The sequence below is a fragment of the Schistocerca gregaria genome, chromosome 3, assembly GCF_023897955.1.
Source record: "Schistocerca gregaria isolate iqSchGreg1 chromosome 3, iqSchGreg1.2, whole genome shotgun sequence".
NCBI classification, from domain to species: domain Eukaryota; kingdom Metazoa; phylum Arthropoda; class Insecta; order Orthoptera; family Acrididae; genus Schistocerca; species Schistocerca gregaria.
In genome coordinates, this window is record NC_064922.1 from 268,687,519 (window position 1) to 268,709,560 (window position 22,042).

A 22,042-nucleotide genomic window follows, 5' to 3' on the forward strand; every position below is an offset into this window, starting at 1 on the left:
ATCCCAGATTAAGGTCGACTGGAGTGATATGCTGGTACTCGCCGATACAGGATACAAGTGTTTCGAAAACGGGTACAGAACGTGTAACCTGGTTGCCAGCAGGACATTGTTGAAGCAGGTGGTTGAGGTGGAGGTTTACACATCATCGAAATGGGGCCCCAAGTACGTCTGCCATAGTCTATAATTAGCAAATGATACCAGAACCTTCTGGCAACAGCTTATTTGGGAACAGTATACCGTAAGCAACCTGTACCTTTAGCAAGATGATTACTTCCGAATGGTTTGAGAAACCCCTACCCGCTAGGCCATCTGACATTAATCCTATCGAGCAGGTTTTGAACGTAACCGAGACGTGTGCGACGTGGACCAATCTTTAGTTTAAGTGACACAACAGCGACAATGGAAGAGGATACCGCACCTACACAACGCTACGAGACATTGCCGCCATCTTCGAGGGAAGGAGGGGAGCTACACGGTTCTAAGTTGGTATGTGTCATTTAACTATTATCTGGCGTTTAAGGTCTTTAGTTACGACGGTGTCGCGACAAGTACTGTCTGCTAGTTGCCACCCCGGAGTTCCGCTCTTGGGAAAAAGAAATCTATTTCAACGTCTGTATCATGGGCATCCACACCAAAGTGGCGAGTCAAGCATGTAAAATTGCAATTTTATGCAGCAACTAGCGACCCGCCCCAGTTTTACCCAGGCAGTCTCAGTCTTCACGTGTGTACAGACAAATGCGTTGGGGGGACTTTATAATATGTATGCACTACTAAGACCATAGTACTGTCTCTTTGGAAAAGCCACGTATTGCTGCTATTGGCTAAATTAGAGGGTCAACGGAATTACAGAAAATCAATTCCGGAAATGTATGAGGATTCCGCAGTGAACAAAAATCCTGCTGCAAATTTCAGGGGACGGAGGGAGGGCGCAAGAGACCGCCTCGCAGACGAATTTCATCTATAGTACAGATCTGTACAGTGCACGTAAACATGACAAATATCTCTCCTTAAATTTAAATAGGGCCGTAGATTTATAACTCTTTAAAAGAAACTGAAAATTTTCCATTGTAGTAAATGGTTTAAAAGTTGCCATAGCTCGAAAGTACTGATTTCACCACTTATCAAATAATTCCACGACAACGGATCATTCCGAAATTTAAAGAACGTCCGAACTTCCGTATCGTATTACGTATGCTGTATGTATAAACTTCGGGAAACAGTATTTTTGTTAATAAATAACTACTGAGAAATATGAAAATTAACGTCTGCATTTACAACAAAAATCTCGTAAAAATTCTGAAATTCACTTGTGGTATAGATCTCTATACAGACTCTAGGAATGTAACAAATTGTTCTTAACTTTAATTAGCGCGCACACACATATTTATGCCTGTACCGCAGTGCTTGGAAAAAAAGTATTTCCATTACTATAACCATCCCAGTTTTTTTTATAAATTTAGACGTCTTAAAACGTTATTTTAGGCTTTTTTCGTCAGAGGTACCGGTACGGCGTACCGTGTCAAATCAAGCACTGATCGTACCACGCAGCGTCTGGCATTGTGCTTTGTGTTTATAACTCCATATCACCTGAACTGTGTGTCGTATAATGATATAATTCTGTAGATACATTCAGCGGCATGTGTGGATACTGTCTGCAAAATGTGTTGCGAATGGACAGTAGCAACGAAGTAATTAAATTTAAACGTCACGCACGATACGGCAGATTTTCGGGCACCTCATCGTTTAAGAGGTGAAGTTACCCTGAACCATGTGACGTACAATAACAATTTTGCGATTATATTCAGTGGTATACGTGCATACCATCTGCAATTTTTTTCGTGAATGCCGTTAGTAGAAAAGGAGTAATAAATTATAGTGTCATGCGGTACTTTTATTGTAGAATAAGCAATAAACAATTTTTCTTTCATCATTTTGTAAGGGGCTGTCAGCGAGAATAAAAATCAAAAAGTTTGAAATTATAGGTGATATTCGTTACAAGTCACTAAGTACTCTCTTGTGGTTTTTACCTCCGTAGCGATTGTCGCCTAACAGTAAGGTATATGTGTACCTGCTTGAAACCGGTCCAATGGTTTAGGCTTTTATAGTATGTATGGATATGCACACGAAATTTTTCCTTCAAGAATAATTTGAGAAATGGCAGGAACAAAACACTGCTTTGAGCAGCAGAAGTGGCAACCCACTGCCAGCGAGAGCAATCCCGGACGCTCGCTGCTGCCTAATTTAAGTCAAATACTTGTATAAACAAAAGATTTTCTGAGGCTTCCCAGATGTACATCTCAGCAGATAATTCGTTATTCCCCGCAATATTTCAGAGACTCACCTACTAGTAATTTCTGTCAGGTTTATGTTCAAACCAAAACGTGCAGTAATTACGAAAGACTCAGCATTTGGTTGAATGACGATGAAATTTCCCATGTACGTCTATTCTCTGATAACCATTTTCCGTTCCTCAAATGGAGTGGCATAATTATTTTCATAATTTCACGTTTAGTTTCTGTTGCCTCTGTCAAACACATGCGAAGAATTTGACATTTTACAAGACTCAATTCATTCAGCATTTTATTTCTCTAAGCTTCTGTCCATGAACTAGCAGTTTTAAGCGACATACTACTGGAAGTTCCTTCCGCCAACATTATTCGGTATTTGATAACACTATTTGCAGAAAGAAACGTCTGGTGTGACTACATCCTAGCAGAAATTTCAAAAGTGTGAAAGAGGCTACGTAACACATATTCCTTTCAAAAGATGCGGATACCTTCAAGCCTGTCAGTCTCTTATGAGGTGTTCCAACGCTGCACCTTAAAAGGCATCGACAAACGGCATCCTCCTCAACAAGAGATTTCTCTCTCTCTCCAAAATGGTTAACTCTCAGATCTAGTGTCAACAGGCATAATGTTAAAATGTGTGTGAAAACTTATGGGACTTAACTGCTACGGTCATCAGTCCCTAAGCTTACACACTACTTAACCTGAATTATTCTAAGGACAAACACACACACGGCCGAGGGAGGGCTCGAACCTCCGCCAGGACCAGCCGCACAGTCCTTGACTGCAGCGCCTAGACCTTGCGGCTAACCCCGCACGGCAAATCGCTCTTGTTAATATATACGACGATCGCAAACTTCTTAATTATTAAGAACCATTAATTGCTCAGTAGCTACTGTTATGGAGGCGTAGGCAACCTGGTAAATGTTATATAGCAATAATTCTGGAAACACCTCTACCGCCAACAGGATCGCGTGTTCTTCATGTGAATGCGACAGTAAGATGATGTTCATCGCAAAATTTTCGCCAATACAGCGTCTGATAAGTTCTGAAAATGGTTTACCAAAAAAGTAGCTTTTTAGCTGCTTAAGACAAAAGTGTATAAGCTCCTATACGACTTTATAAAAGAGCGTCAAACTAATATAGGAAACAAGAATTTTTCACATTTTAATATAATAAATATGTTAATTTGCTTACACCCTTCACTTAAGTCCACTTTAATTGGATGTAACAGATATTTTTTTAAAGTTTCTGGGGCTGCCTGTATGGATGTTGGCTGCAAACAATTACTAAATTACATAGAAGTGAAATATTACTGCTAACTTGTTAGCTGTTTAACAACGCATCTAGCAATTCTCTTCGGTACATTGGGGGCGGTGAAATTCTAGCTTAGCAAGACGCATCACATTCTTATTTTCTTGCGGCCTATATTTGGTTTCAGGACGGGAAAAATAACGAGAAATAGTGACTGGTGAGCTATGATTTTAATAATTGATCATCAAACCAACCGCAGCAGCAGTAGCAGAGCCAGACCAGCCACAAATAATTTGACATCTGGTTTTTCCAACATTATCATGTTTTCTTCCAATCTGTTACACGACTGGAAATTTAATCTCTCCCACGAAAAAGAAAATTTCTGGGCTGAACATTTAAAATATACGTCTAAACTGCAGTGCGACGCGAAGGTGCACACTAAATCAGAACAACCATCTAGTAGCTGCATTACGATGTGATATAACTAGGCATTTTCTGCTAAAATTGCACGGGCTTCGACAGTGCTGTTGTACTCCACACACACACACACATATATATATATATATATATATATATATATATATATATATATATATATATATATATATATATATATATACTGCTCTGCGATCATTAAACTCTTGCATAAATTAAATACGAAATGTTGTCAAAATGTTATGCAATTAAGTTAGATAATTTAAGAAATTTACCAATGATCTGGCAAGTAATTTTCTGTGTCGCGAGAGTAAAAGCTTGTGTGTGGTGTCGAATGCAATCGTCAAAAAATTATCTAGTGGTACTGTTCAACCTTCAATTACAATTTTGTTAGGCTCTCTTATTCTGACACGTAAACGAATTTTTACTGTGGAGCATTAAGTCTTTTTTGCTGCAACGAGCAAAAAACTACGAATAACGTAGTGCTGCCTCTCTCACATATTACAGGTTACTCATTTGTCACCTACGCTATCCCCTCCCCTCCGCCAAACTCAAGCGCGCTTTGGTTTAAATGGACGTGCGTCTGGAAGGCTTTTAACTCTTTTAAATTGAAGAGTATTCCACAATGACACTACCTGAATACATATAACTGTGATACATATACGATGAAATGAATTGTGTAAACTGTCAATTCACTACAGCGTTTCTGACTAAAACACCACAGGCTGTTTATACTTCGAAGTCTCATGCGTTCAAGCGATCAGGGGTGTTTCTACACTTTGAGTCTACTATTCATTTGTTCGTCATTGTAGTTACGCTGTTTCCGCGACAACCAATCTGCGCATTGACGTATTCTCAACGAAGCTATATGTTTAACATCATGTAGCATCAATAGAAGCCTATTGGAAAGATGTGAAAAAGCAAACGATCTCAGCAAAGTGTTTACTCACTTCTATGTTAATGTCTACAGAAAAGCCTTTAACAATACTGGAATGCATATCTGTGGAAGAATTAATGGTATGTAATCTTTCACCAAATTTATTTGATATCAACTATACCGATAGTTCGCGTTATTAATGTTTATAGTGTAACAAAGCAAGTAAAATATCAGAGTCGTTACCGTCTTCTGCCATGAAAGAAAATACAAATGTGCCCAGTATTTACATGACAATACGACATTCGAATGACTAATTTAAATGCTGTTTCAGTACACACAATTGGTGAAACAAGTCATACGAATGAAGTTTAATAAAACAGGGGATAGCTTTGACAATCCGAAAGCGTCTTGCTCATTTGAATTACGTGTGTGTGTCTATATTTCTGGGTTACTAGAAGCAAGTGATCGGAAACTGCTGCAGCTGCGTCATTATATCGCTTATTACTTACCTCTGACAGGGAAAGGTTTCGTCTGTATTGTCTCCGTTGGTGGCGGTATGCTTTTTCTAGTTTCTGGTGACATGGAATAACTTTCAGGGTATAACCTTACCCCTTTCTCTTTAAAATAATCGCACACGCAAACTGACCCACTCAGATCCATTATAACCTCATGTTTAGCTTGACACAAGTCGCACCACCCGCAATTCGCCAATCACTAACGCGAGAGGCGGAGTTTGCCACGGCTTTTGAGCCAATTGAAAACAGACTTCTCCAACTCCCGTCATGCACCGGATTTCAGATAGAGAAGCAATGTTCAGTGTAGCCAACTACCCACAGTCACCAACATAACACATGTTAGCGTGCAAGAAACAGTGTTCACAGTTACTGAATTAGTACGTGGGGACAGCCGTGCAATTACGTTGTAGTCTAGCGACTGACGTAAAGAAAGTGAGGTTACTTAACATGTCAGAAAACTTATTTTGTTTACATATTGGAATGTACGAAGACATTTAATTAAGTACTACGATTATTTATCCCCCGCATTAGATTTGACCAGTCGGTACCTCACCGGCAATATCCCAAATAGTACGTGTGTTATATGATACAGAAGGCGCAATCACATCACTGAGTAATAGTCCGACTAAAAACATGTAGCCACGACTGTCTTCATTTACTTTGTATCCGTGTGGGATGCTCGCTTTTCTACCCATATAATGAATAATACTTCATTCGCCGAACGCATAATAAGTAACAGCTTGTCACTTTTCGGTGATGACGTTACGTTATTAATAGAAAAAAATATAACATTAGATCCAAATTATATTACTGAATGGAAAAAGTTTGAGGTGGCACATTGAATCGGTTTCCCCCAACTGAATGTGCTGCAGATATGGCCTTGTGCTTTCCAATCCTCGCATAAATATAAATGTTACCAGTCTTATTAACGGTTTGTGCATAATTACTGACATCTGTAATGATAGTTTTATTACAAAATGGTAGTGGATGGCTTGTATTTTGTAATTGTCTAAGTCTATAGATTAGTTTTCTTTATTTTTACTATATTTTTCTATCAGTTGTATTACTTGCAAATTTCCCTAAGTATACTAACTTTTGAGAATGAAAACAAGCTTACCTTTTTAATTCAGTGTAGGATTTTTTAAATTACCACTGTGTTTATCTCTGTCTGTCACACACACACACACACACACACACACACACACAGACAGAGACAGAGACAGAGAGAGAGAGAGAGACGCAATGCTGATTTTTTTTCCCTGGTGCCATTAAAAAATGAAACAGTTGTAGATATTACAAAAAACATAAGGACTTGGCCAGAATATAAAGAAAATAATAATGAAGGAGAATGTAGTAATACAATACACTGCATGAAAAAGAATTATTGTGATAGGCCCTTATTTATGAGTAGAGAGATGTTTTCGTACACGATGGAAGCAAACTTAGTGGGGAATCCCATGTTCCAAGTAAGCTAAAAACTCTGTCCTGCTGATTAATTATCCATTAGTCTTGAAATGCAAGTGTCTTATAGTTGTCCCACATTCATGTCACATTTGTATGGTATATGGTTTTTTTTGGGTGGGGGGCTGTAGATGATATTTTGCTGTTATCTGTGGGAAAGATAATATAGAGCTTTGAGAAATAGGTGTGTAATATATACTGTGGTATGTCATATGTTTAACAAACTGTAAGAATCAGTCTCTCTTCCTCATCCTGTCCAATAAGTCTCCCCTGACAGGTTCTGGACAACTTTTCCGAAACTGTACCACTTTTCCTAAACCTCTCCAGTCCTTTTTCTTCACCCTCTCCCTTCCCCTTCAAACCTTGTGCCGGAAGGAGCCAATGGCTCAGAGGACTTGCATACATTAAGTCTTTTCTTTGTGTGTGTGCCCTCCTGCTGCTGCTTGGTGAGTAGATTGATTGATGTATCCAATTACATTAAACTATGAGAACTGTTAAATTCGTGAAGAAAAATGTTACATGTGGCTGAAGCAGCCATGGATTGACACTGCACATTGCCTCACTTTCGAGCATGAAATTTTGGTGCGGGTAATGCATTTTTGGGCAGGAACAAAGATTTTAGCTTAAATAAAACAAGTGACCCAGCACTCACTTTTCTTAAATCATGTCGGAAAACACGTCAATGTCCTCATTGCTCATAAGAGCCTAATATAAGACACTAAGTAAAGGGTACTATCTAACAATGTTTTCCTTTCTTATATTTTTTAAGTTTTGGCTTAGCTTTTCTATTGTTTTTGATTTACATCAGCTGTTTTATTGTTTAACAATTCCAGGAAACAATTGCTAGGGCGGCACTTTGGCATGTACTGGCACTCAGTGTGTACCATGCAGCTTGGTTGGACTCCAAACAGTGGACAATGAAATCTGCACTTGGCACCTGATGAAAGCAGCTAGAGAATCCAAGTTGTCAAAATATCACGCAAACAGAGAAGCAACTTGACCACAAACACAAGATTTGTGAAGTAGTAATGACGTGGTTGACAAGTACTATTTAAAAAAATTTCCTATCAATTTACGCTTATGATACTGAGTGTATAATTTTAGTGCTGATACATTACTGTAGACAACAAAATTCACCTGAATATTATGCATAAATATTTGGATAGACCATAATTTCAACAAAAGATTTTTTTAGCCTTGTACAACAAAGATACCCGAGATGTTGCCCGGAGCAAAATGACGTGAAAACTAGAATATTATGGATATGGAGCAGAACGTAACAATTCTATTCCAAAGTAGACAGTAATTTGGATAGCTGTTTCACACTTGTTTGGCCGCTACTTACAGCGCCAAAAACAGATTTCTAGCCCTAGTAAATGGTTCAAAATAACGCATGGGTTTCTGGAGTTCAACATTTAAATGAAGATGATCTGTTAAAATTTACTGTCGAGGACATTACAAACATTTTGTTTATACTTACATCTTTATTTCCATTAGTGAAGAGCCACAACAAAAAATAATTTTAATTTTTCACTTCTGGGATATCAGCTCTATAAAATACTCAATTGTGGTAAAAGTCAACATCAGTGAACACTAATTTCATATATCTCCTACAATGAGCTTAATAACTTTCCTTAATCATGAAGAATGTGCAGGATACATTTTTATTGGAAAATTAAGTAAAGTTTCTGATATGTAATACTCTGCAACCGATAAGTCTATTTTGTTGTCTATGACGTCAACAATTTAATTTTGTTTCCAGTTCCTATTTTAAACTTAAGACTGCTTATGTGGATGATGAGTCTTCTGGAACATGAATGTGATTGGGGTTTCTTCATGTAATTACAACTTACACTTCTTACAATACTGCTGACTGATGATTCATATGAAAATTCTTTGTTATCAAAACTCATCCAATCGAATCAAAGTGTTAAAAGATTGTTGACTCAATATAGAGCGAGATTAATACTTTTTCTTCAGCAAAATGTCAATAAGTGCAGCTTTTAACCTAAAATATTTAAGCTAAAGCAATATATGTAAACATAACACTCAAACACATTGCTCTTTGTTCTCCTTTATTAAGTTTCCAGCATTTGTGGAAAGTATGGTAAGCTTTTGGTTGTTACTTCATGTTACGTCCCACAGATGGCATACTGGCAGTATCGGTATATTTTTTGGAACAGCTTTCACGTGATAAGACATATGACACATTAGAGTTACCCTAAATATTAAACAGTAACAATTTAAATAATAATTACAGAAAATTCAATATGTTCACTGTTTGAGAAAGCTGTCTGCCACTGTTTGAGAAAGCTGTCTGCAGGTATTACACACAGATTTCTTTTGATTCCATGGAGAGGGAAGATTCTAAATGAATACTACGAATTATATGAAGTAAACAATATGTGGTGACACTCAAAATTACACTGTATAGCCCTGGAACTTAAAGCACATAGAAGAAGAAAGAGTTACCAATCGGTTATTTCTCATTTTTAGATATGTAATGATGCTCCCCCACAAAAAACTGTCCTCCTTCCAAAGTTAAATGTTACACTGCCTTCGGGTGTACATAAAGTCAGGGAACAGTTTCAATTATTTATTGCAGAAGAACTAAACACTGTACAGATGTCATACATATTACATTTTGAAGAAAAACTAAAGGTTTTCTTTTTTACAAACATTCGATTTGTGAACCACGAGTGACCCAGCAGTTGTCATTACAGTAATCGAATTCTTGCTATACCCGTTCCAGCATGGCATTGTCTTCTGTGGCAGCCACTTTCCGTATCCTCTCCCGGAGCTCTTCTACATCACTCAGTAGACGCGGTACATTCACCAGATCTTTAATATGTCCCCACAGGAAAGAGTCACACTGAGTGACATCTAGTGATCGGGGAGACCATTTCATGAAACTGCTGTCCCCTTCTGTAGCATGGCACCTGCCATGTTTGCAACTAACTTTGCCTATTGGCAAATTACCAAACTACGCTATTGTGGTATACATGGGAGGGGGGGGGGGATTTCAGGGTTTCTCTTCTAAATGTCATACGTATGATATCTGTACAATGTTTGGTGTTTGTGCAATAAGTAATTGAAAGTGTTCCCAGACTTTATGTACACCCTGTCTCTCTCTGTCTCTCTCTCACACACACACACACATTAGTGATAATTGACAAATAGATCTGACAGTCCTCACATAACATTACAAAGAGTGAATCACATAGAGAACTCAAATTAGAATAATTACAGTACGCACAGAGCCACTCAATCTTCCTTCCTGTGCTCCATGTGTGAAACCATAAAAATTGGTAGAATGGGATGTATCCTCTGCCATGCACTTCACGGTGGTTAGAAAAATATGGATGGAGATGTAGAATACTCCAACTGTTGATAAGGTTTTGAACTTTTATATAATAAGACCCCGTATCACAGGCTTAAAATGAGGAAAAAAATTCATAATACTGATGTGTCATCTTTCCATTTCAATCATACAAATCTAAAATTCTTATTTATTCAGTGATTCCATAGGATCTTACACCTTTATTACTGTATTTTATAAATTTAAAAAATATGGACAGATCTAACAGAATAAAGCCAAAGAAAGTGACACTTCACTAATACTGCAATGTATGTTACAAACTCATTCAAACAAGGAATGTTTATTTCAAAAGAAGCCACCAAAAATTCACAAATTTATTTTTAATAATTTAACACAATGGCAGTATCTAAAACCTATTGTGAAAAAAAATCAGTAATACTATAAACACAACCCTAAACTGAATAAGTAACATAGGAAATACCGAAGTATATAGTCCTGCAGAAAATGCAAGAAATACATGGCAGACTTCAACCATTTTGATGAAGTTACAGATACATTCACATAAGAGAATGAGTATGCACAAAGTAAATGAGTCAACACTCCATCAGCCTATCCTCCTTATTTGTATAATTCAGCATACAATATTTACAGCAAAATTGCTAATCAGTCATGAATTAAAAAATAAAGTGCTATTATTTAAATAATTTATGTGTCAATTACTCTGACACTTTACGTTCAAAAATGACATTTTCCCCAACTTGCTGCTTACATGCTACAGATCTGGTTACAATGGTCCTACAGTATGAAGTGTTAAGAAATTCCATGTATTGCCTAAAAAATGCTGTACTGTGTTTGCACCCAGAAGAAACGACACAGCTTACAGGAAGAAACCTAAATAAAAGATGAAAAAAGATCACATTGCTACTTCTTTGTAGCAGTCATAAGGAAGCACAATCATTCTTCCTTGCTGACATGAGATCGATGAAGGTTCAACTCACTTTCAGAGCACAGATCACACAAATGTTCCACAAAATACTGTCAGTCACAGTTTTGAACACTAATGGGCCCAACTTTTCCAAACGATCACCTTCAGTTCACTGCAACAAACACAACCATGGAAATATTAAGTCCTTTAAATTGCTATTACATAATTTTAATACTGAGAAACAAAAGCTACAATAACAAATAATTAATACAAACATGCTCATAACACATTTAGTAACTTGGCATACTAAAACATTACATGCCTCTGGTATTCGAAAAGTAATTTAAACAAAAGCACTGCTCACGTATAATGATATTCATACTATAGAGGAAAACACTTGCTGATTCTATAAAACTTGTAACAATGCCACTACATCGAAGAAGTGATCAAGAGGAAAGGAAGCTCAAATATGTTCAGCATATTACTTGATTCCACAAATGGAATACTTTTAAATTCATCTTTTAGAAAAGTTGGATCAACACTGTATCCCACTGCAAAATAATACTTATGTTATTAGAGGCAAGGCAGTGCTAGGCCTAAATTGTTTGGAAAATTATGAGTTAAACAGAAAAGCCTGTCATCATCAGCAGACAAACACCATATTCTAGTTTATGAAGTACGCAAGCAACATCACAAGGGGAAACACCCTATTTCATATATTTTTGAGAGACGTCAGGTACCAACGGCTCACACCCGTGTTTCTTTCAGCACAAGACCATGCCTCAGTGGAAAAACTTAACAAGAAACAAGACCAGAAGCAATTGAATACAATGCAACATTTAAGTCATGCAAATGTAAAAAGCTGTGAGGGTATTTACCATCATGCTCCTGAAAAATCGCTAAAAATGGAGTGCACACATTGCAATTAATTGGATGGCAATGTGAGGTACATGCTTTTAAATCTCTTGACTGGTAGCATGGGAAAATAAACATTTATTTTCTTTAAATAATGGTGCACAACTGCATGCCACAATAGCACATCATATCTATTGCATATCTGATATTCCTTTATTGCTTTAATACAAATTTGTACTCTTACAGCATGTCAGAAATATAACACATTACATCATGAATTAAGATATGCAGCATGAACAGTCCAGCCACATGCTAATGACTCTGCACAAGAACATGACACCTGGGACAATGACAAATGTTACTTCATGGCCCAAGTCAATGCAAAAATACACAAAAAATACAAAGCAATTTCTCCTGCTAGCATACTTATCGGAAAGGACATATTAATAACAAATGCACATTTTAGTAGCCAGATGACATTCTGACAATCCCGATTCTTCGAAACTCAAAAAAGTAACGGAAGCAGCCAAAAGTAACAACAAAGCAATAATATCTAAAAGAAATGTCCACCAGACCTGAGTAGGTGATTTAACTGAGCATTATTTATAACATTTCCCCTAAAAGCTAGGGCCATGACATCTACCATGACTCCCTCCAGTTGCCATCATGAAACAAGGGAACTCGAGAGACATCGATGTCTGGCGACGTCTCTGGAAATGTAACAAGCCTGTCTTCCAACCAGAGCTTTAAAATGTCAGTAATCACATATATCATGTTACTATACCCTGAAGTCCAAGTAAAAGAGAAGTTGAAATACAAAAACAAACAAATTGGAATAAAACTTGGCCCAAAACACAAATCACAATACAGACATGTATTCATGAGCATTAGAAATACAATAATCCAAACGTGACACATCGACATTCGATTAAGCAAATTCCACTTTAAACACACACACACACACACACACACACACACACACACACACACACACACACACACACACACTTAGAAAGCAAAATTTAAAATATCTATAAAACAGGTTGGTTTTTCACACGGTCATCCACTGGCTGCTTTTCCGAAGTACTTTCAGGACATCCTTAACAAAATTGAGAGAGGAACATACTAAATTTATTAAGTTCAACAAGAGTACACTATTACTTTATGATCTGACTCACTGGATAAATGCCACAATGTGAGGTGATGAGATCATAATATGTCGTCTGGATATGCAGTCACATCTAACACTGACATATCTTTGAAGAAGCAGGAGGTAGCAATGTGTTTCGAAATCCAAGTTAACACCAGCTATTCTCTTTCTATTGTGCACACATCATTACAAGTGTGAACCAGAGATTATGACACTGACAAAGATAGCTTTCTCAGTGGCCCTATCTGGTTTTCTTTGGACTTATTAAGACTGCATACCAGTTTCCGAAAGCAGTATGCTGCAATGGTCAAAAGAACTTGGTAGCGGTGATGGTGGTCGTCGGGTTACTGTCTTTGAAGATTAGAAGATTTTTGAGCACTTTTAACTATATAACTTTCTGTAGCTTATTAACAAATTCGTCATGAGCTCAGATGCAGAATAATTGAATTGTGATCAGTGTAACTGTAATAGCAATTACTACTCTTCTATTCCATATTCACTGTCACCTGGAAATTTTAAGTAACAAATATGGAATCTTTGTTTTTAATACAAATAACCTCTTTTTACTTTTAATTACTATTCACATAGGATTATAACTATTCACAGTATATTAAAACTTGGTACAAAAAGGCGAAACATTAAACAGAAAATCAACTTTTTTTATTATTAGGGATTGAACAGCATCATTTAAATGCAAATTTTTTCATTTAACAAAATGGCATTTCGTGGCTCTACGAAAGTTTAATTTATTTCTGTATGACCAGTAATTAAACATAAAGAAGGTATTAATTTTAATACAATAATGACTTAATGTGATTTATTAGCAGTCAAATTTGTTAGTGAGTGTGGTATTCCAACAGAAGCACAAAAGTATGGTACTAGCAAGATTTGAACTAAAGAGTATGATAAAATCCAACTGCGCTACATGCTGAGCTACCAATGAATTTGTTTATCATCAGCACCCAGAAATCTTTAACTTTCAAAGGTGAATTTTTGAGAATTGTGTCTTACTGCTTTAATAAATTTATTTCAAGGCACTGACTTTCACTCCTATAAGTATGAAGAAAATTGGAGATCTTCAAATGTTTTGCTACATGAGAAACCAAAATGTTGTTGCTTAGTAATGAAAATGCTGTTGACACGAATAGTACGAAAGATAGGTGCAGTTTCTCAATTTGATTACATCTATTTTGTCACTGTCTGTTACACAAATGAAATGGGCCTTCCTAATATAGCAGCAATTTCGACAAAGGTCAAATATGCGAGACTGCTTCGGCAGAATATAATTCACGAAGTAGCAATATCAAATGCCTATTAGGCCTACTACAAGCAAAAAGTTTTAAGTTAGGAAATAGTTTCACACTTCATTCATATGCTCCAGTTTTTCTAGCACAAGATCATAAAATAATAGTGGTACAAAATTTTTATATAAATTTGAAATTGTTGTATCTTCTCCTTCCTCATTCTAACAAACGATCTCGTCATCACTAATTCTGTATCTTTCCTGCCAGTGTTAAAAATTATTCTCCGTTTAACTTCACTAACCCTACCAGAATCACAGGATTAGTTATCCCGCACTTATTCTCTGGTCACGCTTTATTACATGTTCAAACTGGGGACTGTAAATCTGGCCCTTAGTAGTGTAACAATGTAGCCAGAATTTTATCAAAATTTCATTTTCCTGGGCACACTGAGAAGATACTAAGCAATCTTCCTTACTTGTTACTTTTGTTAATTGTTTATTTTCACTTAGGTAGTCCGAATCTATGTATTTCGCCAATAATTGTAACACTTATCAGTCGCACACCAAATCAACCACATAAATATACAGCATTCATCTGTTTGGGTTTATTAGGCTCAGGTGCAATGGGGATTCCCTTGGTAAATACATCATGTACACTATCTAAGCATTGAAAAATCAACTTATGATTCGTTCGGAAATCAACTTGGAACATGTTCATAAATGTCGAAGAACCGACGGATAGGTTTCAAAATCATATGAATAAACAATAGACCAATGTGCGCTGGATACGAGGCGCTTTGTGAAACAAGCTTTTTCCCTTCATGAATATGATTTTGGCATCCCCTGAAATTGCCACCCGGTGCAGACACTCCAGTTTTCCCCCTGTAAAGCCAGGCCTGTTGTGGTATCAAGTACAACAGAAACCAGCAACCTTCACAGGTAATTATTTCTAGCACGTTGATATTGTAACGAATCTGGATCTGAAGCCCTAGTGATGAACGTGTTTCAAAATGTACATTATTGAAGTTAAAATGCTACTGAAATGACAGAAGACAGACTTTGCTGGTAGTTTTCCATTCATTTCATTGTCTTGTTTTGCCATCAATAGCCACTACTGCTACATTGAAAAATACTATTCTGTTGTTTCATGGGCTGTAACCATCATACGAATGGAGCTTCCTGCAGATCTAAATTCTTTCCTTGGTTATTAGTCACACCCAGATCCCCCCCCCCCCCCCCTTTTATTTTTATTTTTTTGAATTTTAGGTGCAACACACAACTTCCCTTTACAGGAGATAGGTACTGGTACAATGTAGGCTAAACTTGAAAAAGATCATCTGCACACAATACATGTCCAGAATTGGACATTGTTTCAGACGCAGTATTGATCTGGAGGCTAGCAACGTCCAAAGTCTAACATGATTGATAAGTACTGAAAATACACTTCCCCTAAAACTTGATCAACATGATACGCGATAGATTGAACATGTCAAAGTAACATGTTAATATCAATTATATGATGAGTAAAATCAACTACTCTTACTATTTTAACTATCTAATTTCACACTTTAGTTTATTCTCAACAGTGCCGTTGTTGTCCAGTTACCTCTGTGGCATTTAACCCTTTTAGAACAAAATATGAGCAGCAAATTGTGACAAATTTCTGCAAATCATCACCTTATTTTTGCAAGTGAAAGTAAATGTTTCAGTACACTTGTTCGGCACACAATTAGCACGAAGAATTGATTTTCAATGACTACAAGACCTTGCATTGTTCAAGTCAAAAATGCACATAAGAAGGTGATGATAATAGTGATCCCATCTAAAAACTAACTGTTCAAATAGCTATTACATTTTTCGACTCAATGTTTTGCTGTTAGTTTATTTTATTATTAAACATGAAAAGCACACAGAACCCATGATACATCAGAAATAACTGGATGCATGAATTTTTATTTATATTTGTGCTTACACAAAAGAAATAAGGTAGGATAAGTAGATTATTATACAAATTATTGAAAGTCTCGGTGACAACAGAGAGTATCAAAAGGAAGAAGAAAAAATGTCTTACCTGGAAAACCTTGTGGTGGTTGACCGGGCACAGAATACTGTGGTCTGAAGTTTGCAAAATTCGCTGCAGAGAAAGCAGCTGGCAACTGCGCAGCTTGGAATGCTCCTGGGAACTGTGAGCTCAGGAGTGCTGCAAGGCATCATCACATATTTAAAGTCAGTATTCCAAAACCACATAGAAGCAAGCAACAGAGGCTATATTTAAAATGATGGAAATAGGAATAACATGTCAACCTCATTTTAAATGCTTAATAATTATTGTGCCTGATGCTTAGATAATAAGCATAAAGTCTATAAAAACTACACTCCTTAGGTAATGCATCTTTACAAATAGCTTTATCACCAAAAAGATCCTGCTGCACTGCACTATTCTGTTATGTTGGTTGGTTGGTTGGTTTTTTAACAAACACATGAATTGCCATACACCCCCGTCTCTTTGGAGTATGCCGCACTGACACCTAAATCGGGGAAAATGTCAGATGAGGTCGCTTCTGGACTTTAAGTTCACATTCTGGAGGGAACCTGACAGAATTCATCTAAAGTAATTATATCAAAAGGAAAATTCACTCTAGGAAACTACGAAATTATGAGACAATTGCCAGCAAAAATTAGTGCTGCTGACACACACACACACACACACACACACACACACACACACACACACAAAAAACAACATGTTGCTTGTGGACAACACTATCGTAACTTTTGCAACTATTAAAGCCTTCCTCATGGAAGAGAGGAGGATAAGTTGTGGAAGGTTAAAAAAAAGAAAGGGCATGTCACCATGTTTCTTTGGCGCTCTGCTTCTATTCTATAAACGAGTCCTATCAGTAGCTGAGAAGCTCTGTGTAACATTTATTTGTATCCTCTCTTGCAATTTTTAAGGGTTTCATTAATTCTTTAACTCTTTTGTTTATAAGTTTTCTTATTTCTATCAGTATCTATTGATTTGATCCATAACTTGCTAGCTTTGATCTGCATGGTCCCATAGAACCTGATAAATAAATAATTGTTTAAATAGTTTTTAAATCAATACTTTTTATATTGGACTAAAAAGTACAAAATAAATTCTCATAGTGCCATACACATTCCTAACCTCATACAGATAATCCTGCAAACTTGTAAATGTGGTACTTTAATAGCTATGAAAATACTTACAAGATTTTGTGTGCCCCATGTTTTTCATTATAAAACTTATCTACATGTGGTTAGGAATCTGCATGGGTCTTTACACGTTTAGTACAATTAAAAATGTTATATTAAAATTTTTTTATTTAAATAATTATTTTCTGTCTTTTAGTATTGCGTGTGTGAAATTTCAATGGATTTTAAACATTTTGATGCAATTATTTTTTTAAAATAATTAGAGCTTTTTACTTGCGGTTTCACCCATGTAAGAATATGGCAGTATATATTTGTGGTGTCTGTCCTTTTGGACATGTTGGAAAGAAAGACACCTTTTTGATCCAGCAGCTATTATGGATTAATATACAAAGGAATTACAGACATTGGCTGCAAGTGGGCACTGACTGAAATCAACGGTGAAAATTGAAAATTTATGCCAGGTTTGAATTTGGTCCTGCACAAATTCTCAACTTTCCTTGCTGAATTCAGTCAATACCCACATGCAGCCAATGCCTGTAATTCCTTTGTATCATATGTCAGAATGTCACATATACTGCACACAATCCCTTCCTCCCCGTCTCTCTGTCCATCTCCCATCCCCCCTCCCCCTGCTTAGCTGTATCCAACCACTCACAAACTGAATGGAACACATTCCAATATTAGCCATGCAACCCACTGGTCCTGCACGGCAACTGAGATGTGTGGTGTTTTCTTTTTTGCCCTCATCCACGACCCATCTTTTTCGCCCTCACCCATGATAAGAGAAAGTGAGTTAATATTGCGTTGGCATCCATTTCTGAAGAGAAGTTAGTTTAAAATACACAGCAAAATTTGTACCAAACAGGCAGACAAACATAAAAGTGACTCAATAAAAATGAGTTAAGAAAACAATAAAGGACATGGAGAGGATTCCATAATTGCACTACACGTGAAATATTCGAATAATAAATTTCTGGACAAGCTAAATGAAATCATCCAAAATATCTGGTTAACAGGAGAGGTTATGAAGACTGTAAGACAGCTTGGATCCACCCACTGCACAGAGCAGGTGGGTGATAATTGATGTGAACAACCACAATGATATTTATCTTGCGCCTGTCTGTGACTCAATGTCCTGCTCTGTACGGTGATTAAGAATCTATCCTTTCCATAATATGATTGTTAGTTACTCCTGGAGTTTTTGATAAATACAAATGCAATAATGGAAGCACTGGAAATCACAGAAAAGAGTATATTAAGAAAAATTTTGGGACCAGTTAAACGGCAAACACAATATAGAATATGCCATAATAGTTTACATTATAAATGTACTGAAAAAATTCCAGATATGATTGTGAAAAGATAAAGCTTTCTGTGGCAACATCCAAAGGATGAACCCCCTGTTCACATACTTCGGTAAATTAAGAATAGGTAACACATGACGCAAAGATACTGGAAGTTACATGGACAAACTCCAAATTACTCCATGGGTACTGAGTAATTACTGCCACTCAGAAAGAAACTATAATATTCTAAGGTTTCCACAAAAAACCCAAGAAGACAAGAGCCACTTTGACAGAAGAAAAGAGGAACATGGCGAAACAATGAGGGACACGTGAAAAAAAAGGACAGGAGAAACAGTTGAAATAACCATAGTCAGCAATTGTTCATAGGCAAGAGACGGAGAAATAGGAGACTTTACAATGATGAGACAAAAAAGGCGAGTCCTCTCATCCTGAGGTATATCCTCCCTGATGAAGGCGCACGACATTAGACACAGAGTGGCACTGGAGTGGGTGTCAAAAGAAATAAACTGAAAGGAGTTGCCAATACCTCCATTCCTGATGGACTGTGTGTCTTTGCAAGATGTAATTTTCATTTTAGTATCATTAATTTCACAGAGGTCAGAGAAGTATGCTTCCTGTCTGCATTGAAATTTAATTCCCCGTTTCCACACTGTGCTGCTTTTTTTTACTTCTGTTTGTGTTTATTGGCAGTAATTAATATTTAGTCTCTTTAAAGTAAGTGTTGCACAGCAATTCAGCCCCGTGAACGTGATGTTCGTCTGAAGCAATGTGCTGTTAGAGTGTTGTTCTGTTATGAAAACAGTTGTGACAAACTTTCAGAAGAGGTTGAAGAAGCTGTATGGGATGACAACATTGATCACAGTATACTCAGTCAATGAGTAAGCAGATCATGAGAAGGTGGCAGATTGAGGTATTGCACAGACTCCTAACAATGTGTGCAGCAAATTCCTAACAAATTATAGTGATCCAAGTGCCAATGCAAGTGGGAGTTGGAGAACTGGAGTGTGTGCAGCAGAATATTGAGACAGTTGACATTGAAAAAATTCCGTGTCAACAATATTGAAGAACAGACTGTACTCACAACATATAGAAGGCACTGAGTTGCAGACAGATAATTAAAACTTTTTCACTGTGCCTGTCTGTGACTCAACACCACCTATGTGATCAGTAGCAATCTATCCTTTTCATATTATTGTTATTCTATCCTGGACTTCCCACTGTTTGATTTTGAGAAATGAACACTGAAATTAAAAAGCTTGGATGGACAACATGCGACAGCCCATATGTCCACAATTGCTACAGTATGGCTCCCTGAACACTCTTCTGAGTTTAAACACTTCCGCTGGTCACCAGAACTCCCCAGACATGAACATGTTTAGCGTATCTGGAATGCCTTGCAATGTGCTGTTCAGAAGAGAGATATCTCCACCCACTTATGGATTTATGGACAGCCTTGAGGGGTTCATGGTGTCAATTCCCTCCAGCGCTACTACTGACATTAATCGAATTCATGCCATGTCGTGTTGCAGCACTTCTGCATATTCACATGGGCCCTGCACGATATTAGGCAGATGTACCAGTTTCTTTGGGTCTTCAGTGTAAGTTGGTAGTTTAAGTATTAGGTATCAACTGAATCAGAACAGCTAAGCAGTCAGAAATATGTCATCAATTACACTGGAAAAATCCTGAATAATCACTACAGTCAAATTCTGGCTTGAAAGTCTAAGGCTTTGCAAATCGATGGCGTTCAACATTATTTCGCTTAAACACATGCTGTAAAAACTGACAGAATTGTTACACCTCTTTACACAGTTAATGAAGTTGCTTTTATAATACTATATAAATATTGCAGCTCAGCGGCTATGTGTTAGTGTCAGATCAGTATTTATTGCTTCTTTCATCTGCAATGAGTTGTATATGTGAAAATTTGACATTTGAACCATGGGGGTCTCACAAACTGTAGATACTCACAGCAACTGGCTGGGGCAAGTCAGTTCGAAGGTCTGAAGAAGGAAAAGGCATACAGCCTTCAATAGGACCGTGCCTGGTAAAACAGTATTCAAACCGGATATCAAATCTGGGACTGGTTTAGTTTTATATAGGTATTATGCTGAATGAAGGACCACATTCTCACACATTTGTATGAAAAATAGTTCCAAAACTAAGCTGTTTACCGGCAGCTCCTTGCTGTGATGTTGTTGGAGTTGTAGCCGTACTGCCCGAGGTGGTGGTTGCAGCTAACCTCGAAAGTATGGACCGCTCTGACATTTGCAAACGTTGTGCCACAGGAGGTATCCTTGCTAAAGTAGCTGGTAACCTACTCACATCAGATTTCATATCTGATAACAGTTCTTCCAACTGATTCAGCACCTGCAACATAAAATAATACAATATTATTACTGTGAATAGCAACAGTCAAACTGCTGGTAATGTATCATAATGTCACTAACCTTATGGAGTACAGCATTTGCTGGTTTATTTCCAGCAAGAGACTCTTTAGAGAGATGCTGATGTGATTCAGCAAGACACTCTACTTCTGCAAAACGTGCATTTAGTGACATTGCTGGATGATTAGGATCCTGTGTGAGGTTCAGGTAAGCTGCTCTGCGCAGTTGCTCTTCAATTACAAGTGCCTGTTCCAAAAGCTGTAAGACAAACAACAACAAAAATTGGTGTTGTGAAACAAAGACTAACAACAACAATTTCATAAAGTTTTATATTGCAACAGGCTCAAAAACATCACTTGACATAACAAATGAAAGTCCTAGCCACAACAGGAATTAGCTGTGTCATGACTGTGTACAGCCCATTTCATTTCAAGGTAGAGCACACAGGATGAGTGTTTCCTCTTACAATTATACCTTAAGATACAAAGACAGCTGACTGTATAAACCCTACTGACTGAAGATCAGTTCTGACCCTACTTTGACTAAATATATTAGTGCATTGTAGACACACAACAATTACTGAAGGGGTCTTGTAAAGATGGAGGAAAAACAAACTTCTCCACAGTTTAAAAAAGATTTATTGCTAATTGTATTATTAGGCCAGCAAAAGATACAACAGAAGGCAAAAAACCAACGAAGTTACTACTGCCAACAAAGGGAAGGTGTGAATGAAATCACCAATGACTTTTGTTCACAAAAATAGGGACAAACTGTGACTGCAAAAGTTGAAAACTGTGTTATAGCAATATAACGAAAATGACCAAGAATGCAGTCCAATATCAGAAGGTACAATTT

The 22,042-nt window shown here is 37.1% G+C and overlaps 2 protein-coding genes and 1 long non-coding RNA gene across 11 annotated transcripts in view; 1 reads left to right on the forward strand and 2 right to left on the reverse strand.

Annotated features, from left to right (window-relative positions):
- LOC126353945 (6-phosphofructo-2-kinase/fructose-2,6-bisphosphatase) overlaps window positions 1-5,628 on the reverse strand; it is a 348,716-nt gene extending 343,088 nt beyond the window's left edge. For both annotated transcript variants that reach the window (XM_050003233.1, XM_050003239.1), the window contains exon 1: window positions 5,361-5,628. In XM_050003233.1, coding sequence (XP_049859190.1) covers window positions 5,361-5,511 — 151 coding nt within the window. In that variant the 5' untranslated portion in view covers window positions 5,512-5,628. The remainder of the gene's footprint in view (window positions 1-5,360) is intronic.
- A 44-nt stretch (window positions 5,629-5,672) lies between these two features.
- LOC126353947 (uncharacterized) lies at window positions 5,673-11,014 on the forward strand. The gene is made up of 2 exons (XR_007565247.1): window positions 5,673-5,798; window positions 7,661-11,014. It is a non-coding gene; the product is annotated as an uncharacterized LOC126353947 (long non-coding RNA).
- The window catches only part of LOC126353943 (chromodomain-helicase-DNA-binding protein Mi-2 homolog), a 357,465-nt gene continuing 345,893 nt past the window's right edge, over window positions 10,471-22,042 (reverse strand). For 5 of the 8 annotated variants that reach the window (XM_050003229.1, XM_050003228.1, XM_050003226.1 and 2 more), the window contains exons 35-38: window positions 21,251-21,445; window positions 20,975-21,170; window positions 16,391-16,519; window positions 10,471-11,243 (exon numbers count right to left, since the gene is read on the reverse strand). In XM_050003229.1, coding sequence (XP_049859186.1) covers window positions 11,236-11,243; window positions 16,391-16,519; window positions 20,975-21,170; window positions 21,251-21,445 — 528 coding nt within the window. In that variant the 3' untranslated portion in view covers window positions 10,471-11,235. Of the gene's footprint in view, window positions 11,244-12,501; window positions 12,637-16,390; window positions 16,520-20,974; window positions 21,171-21,250; window positions 21,446-22,042 lie in introns of all 8 variants that reach the window. The other 3 variants (XR_007565244.1, XR_007565245.1, XR_007565243.1) reach the window with 1 other exon arrangement.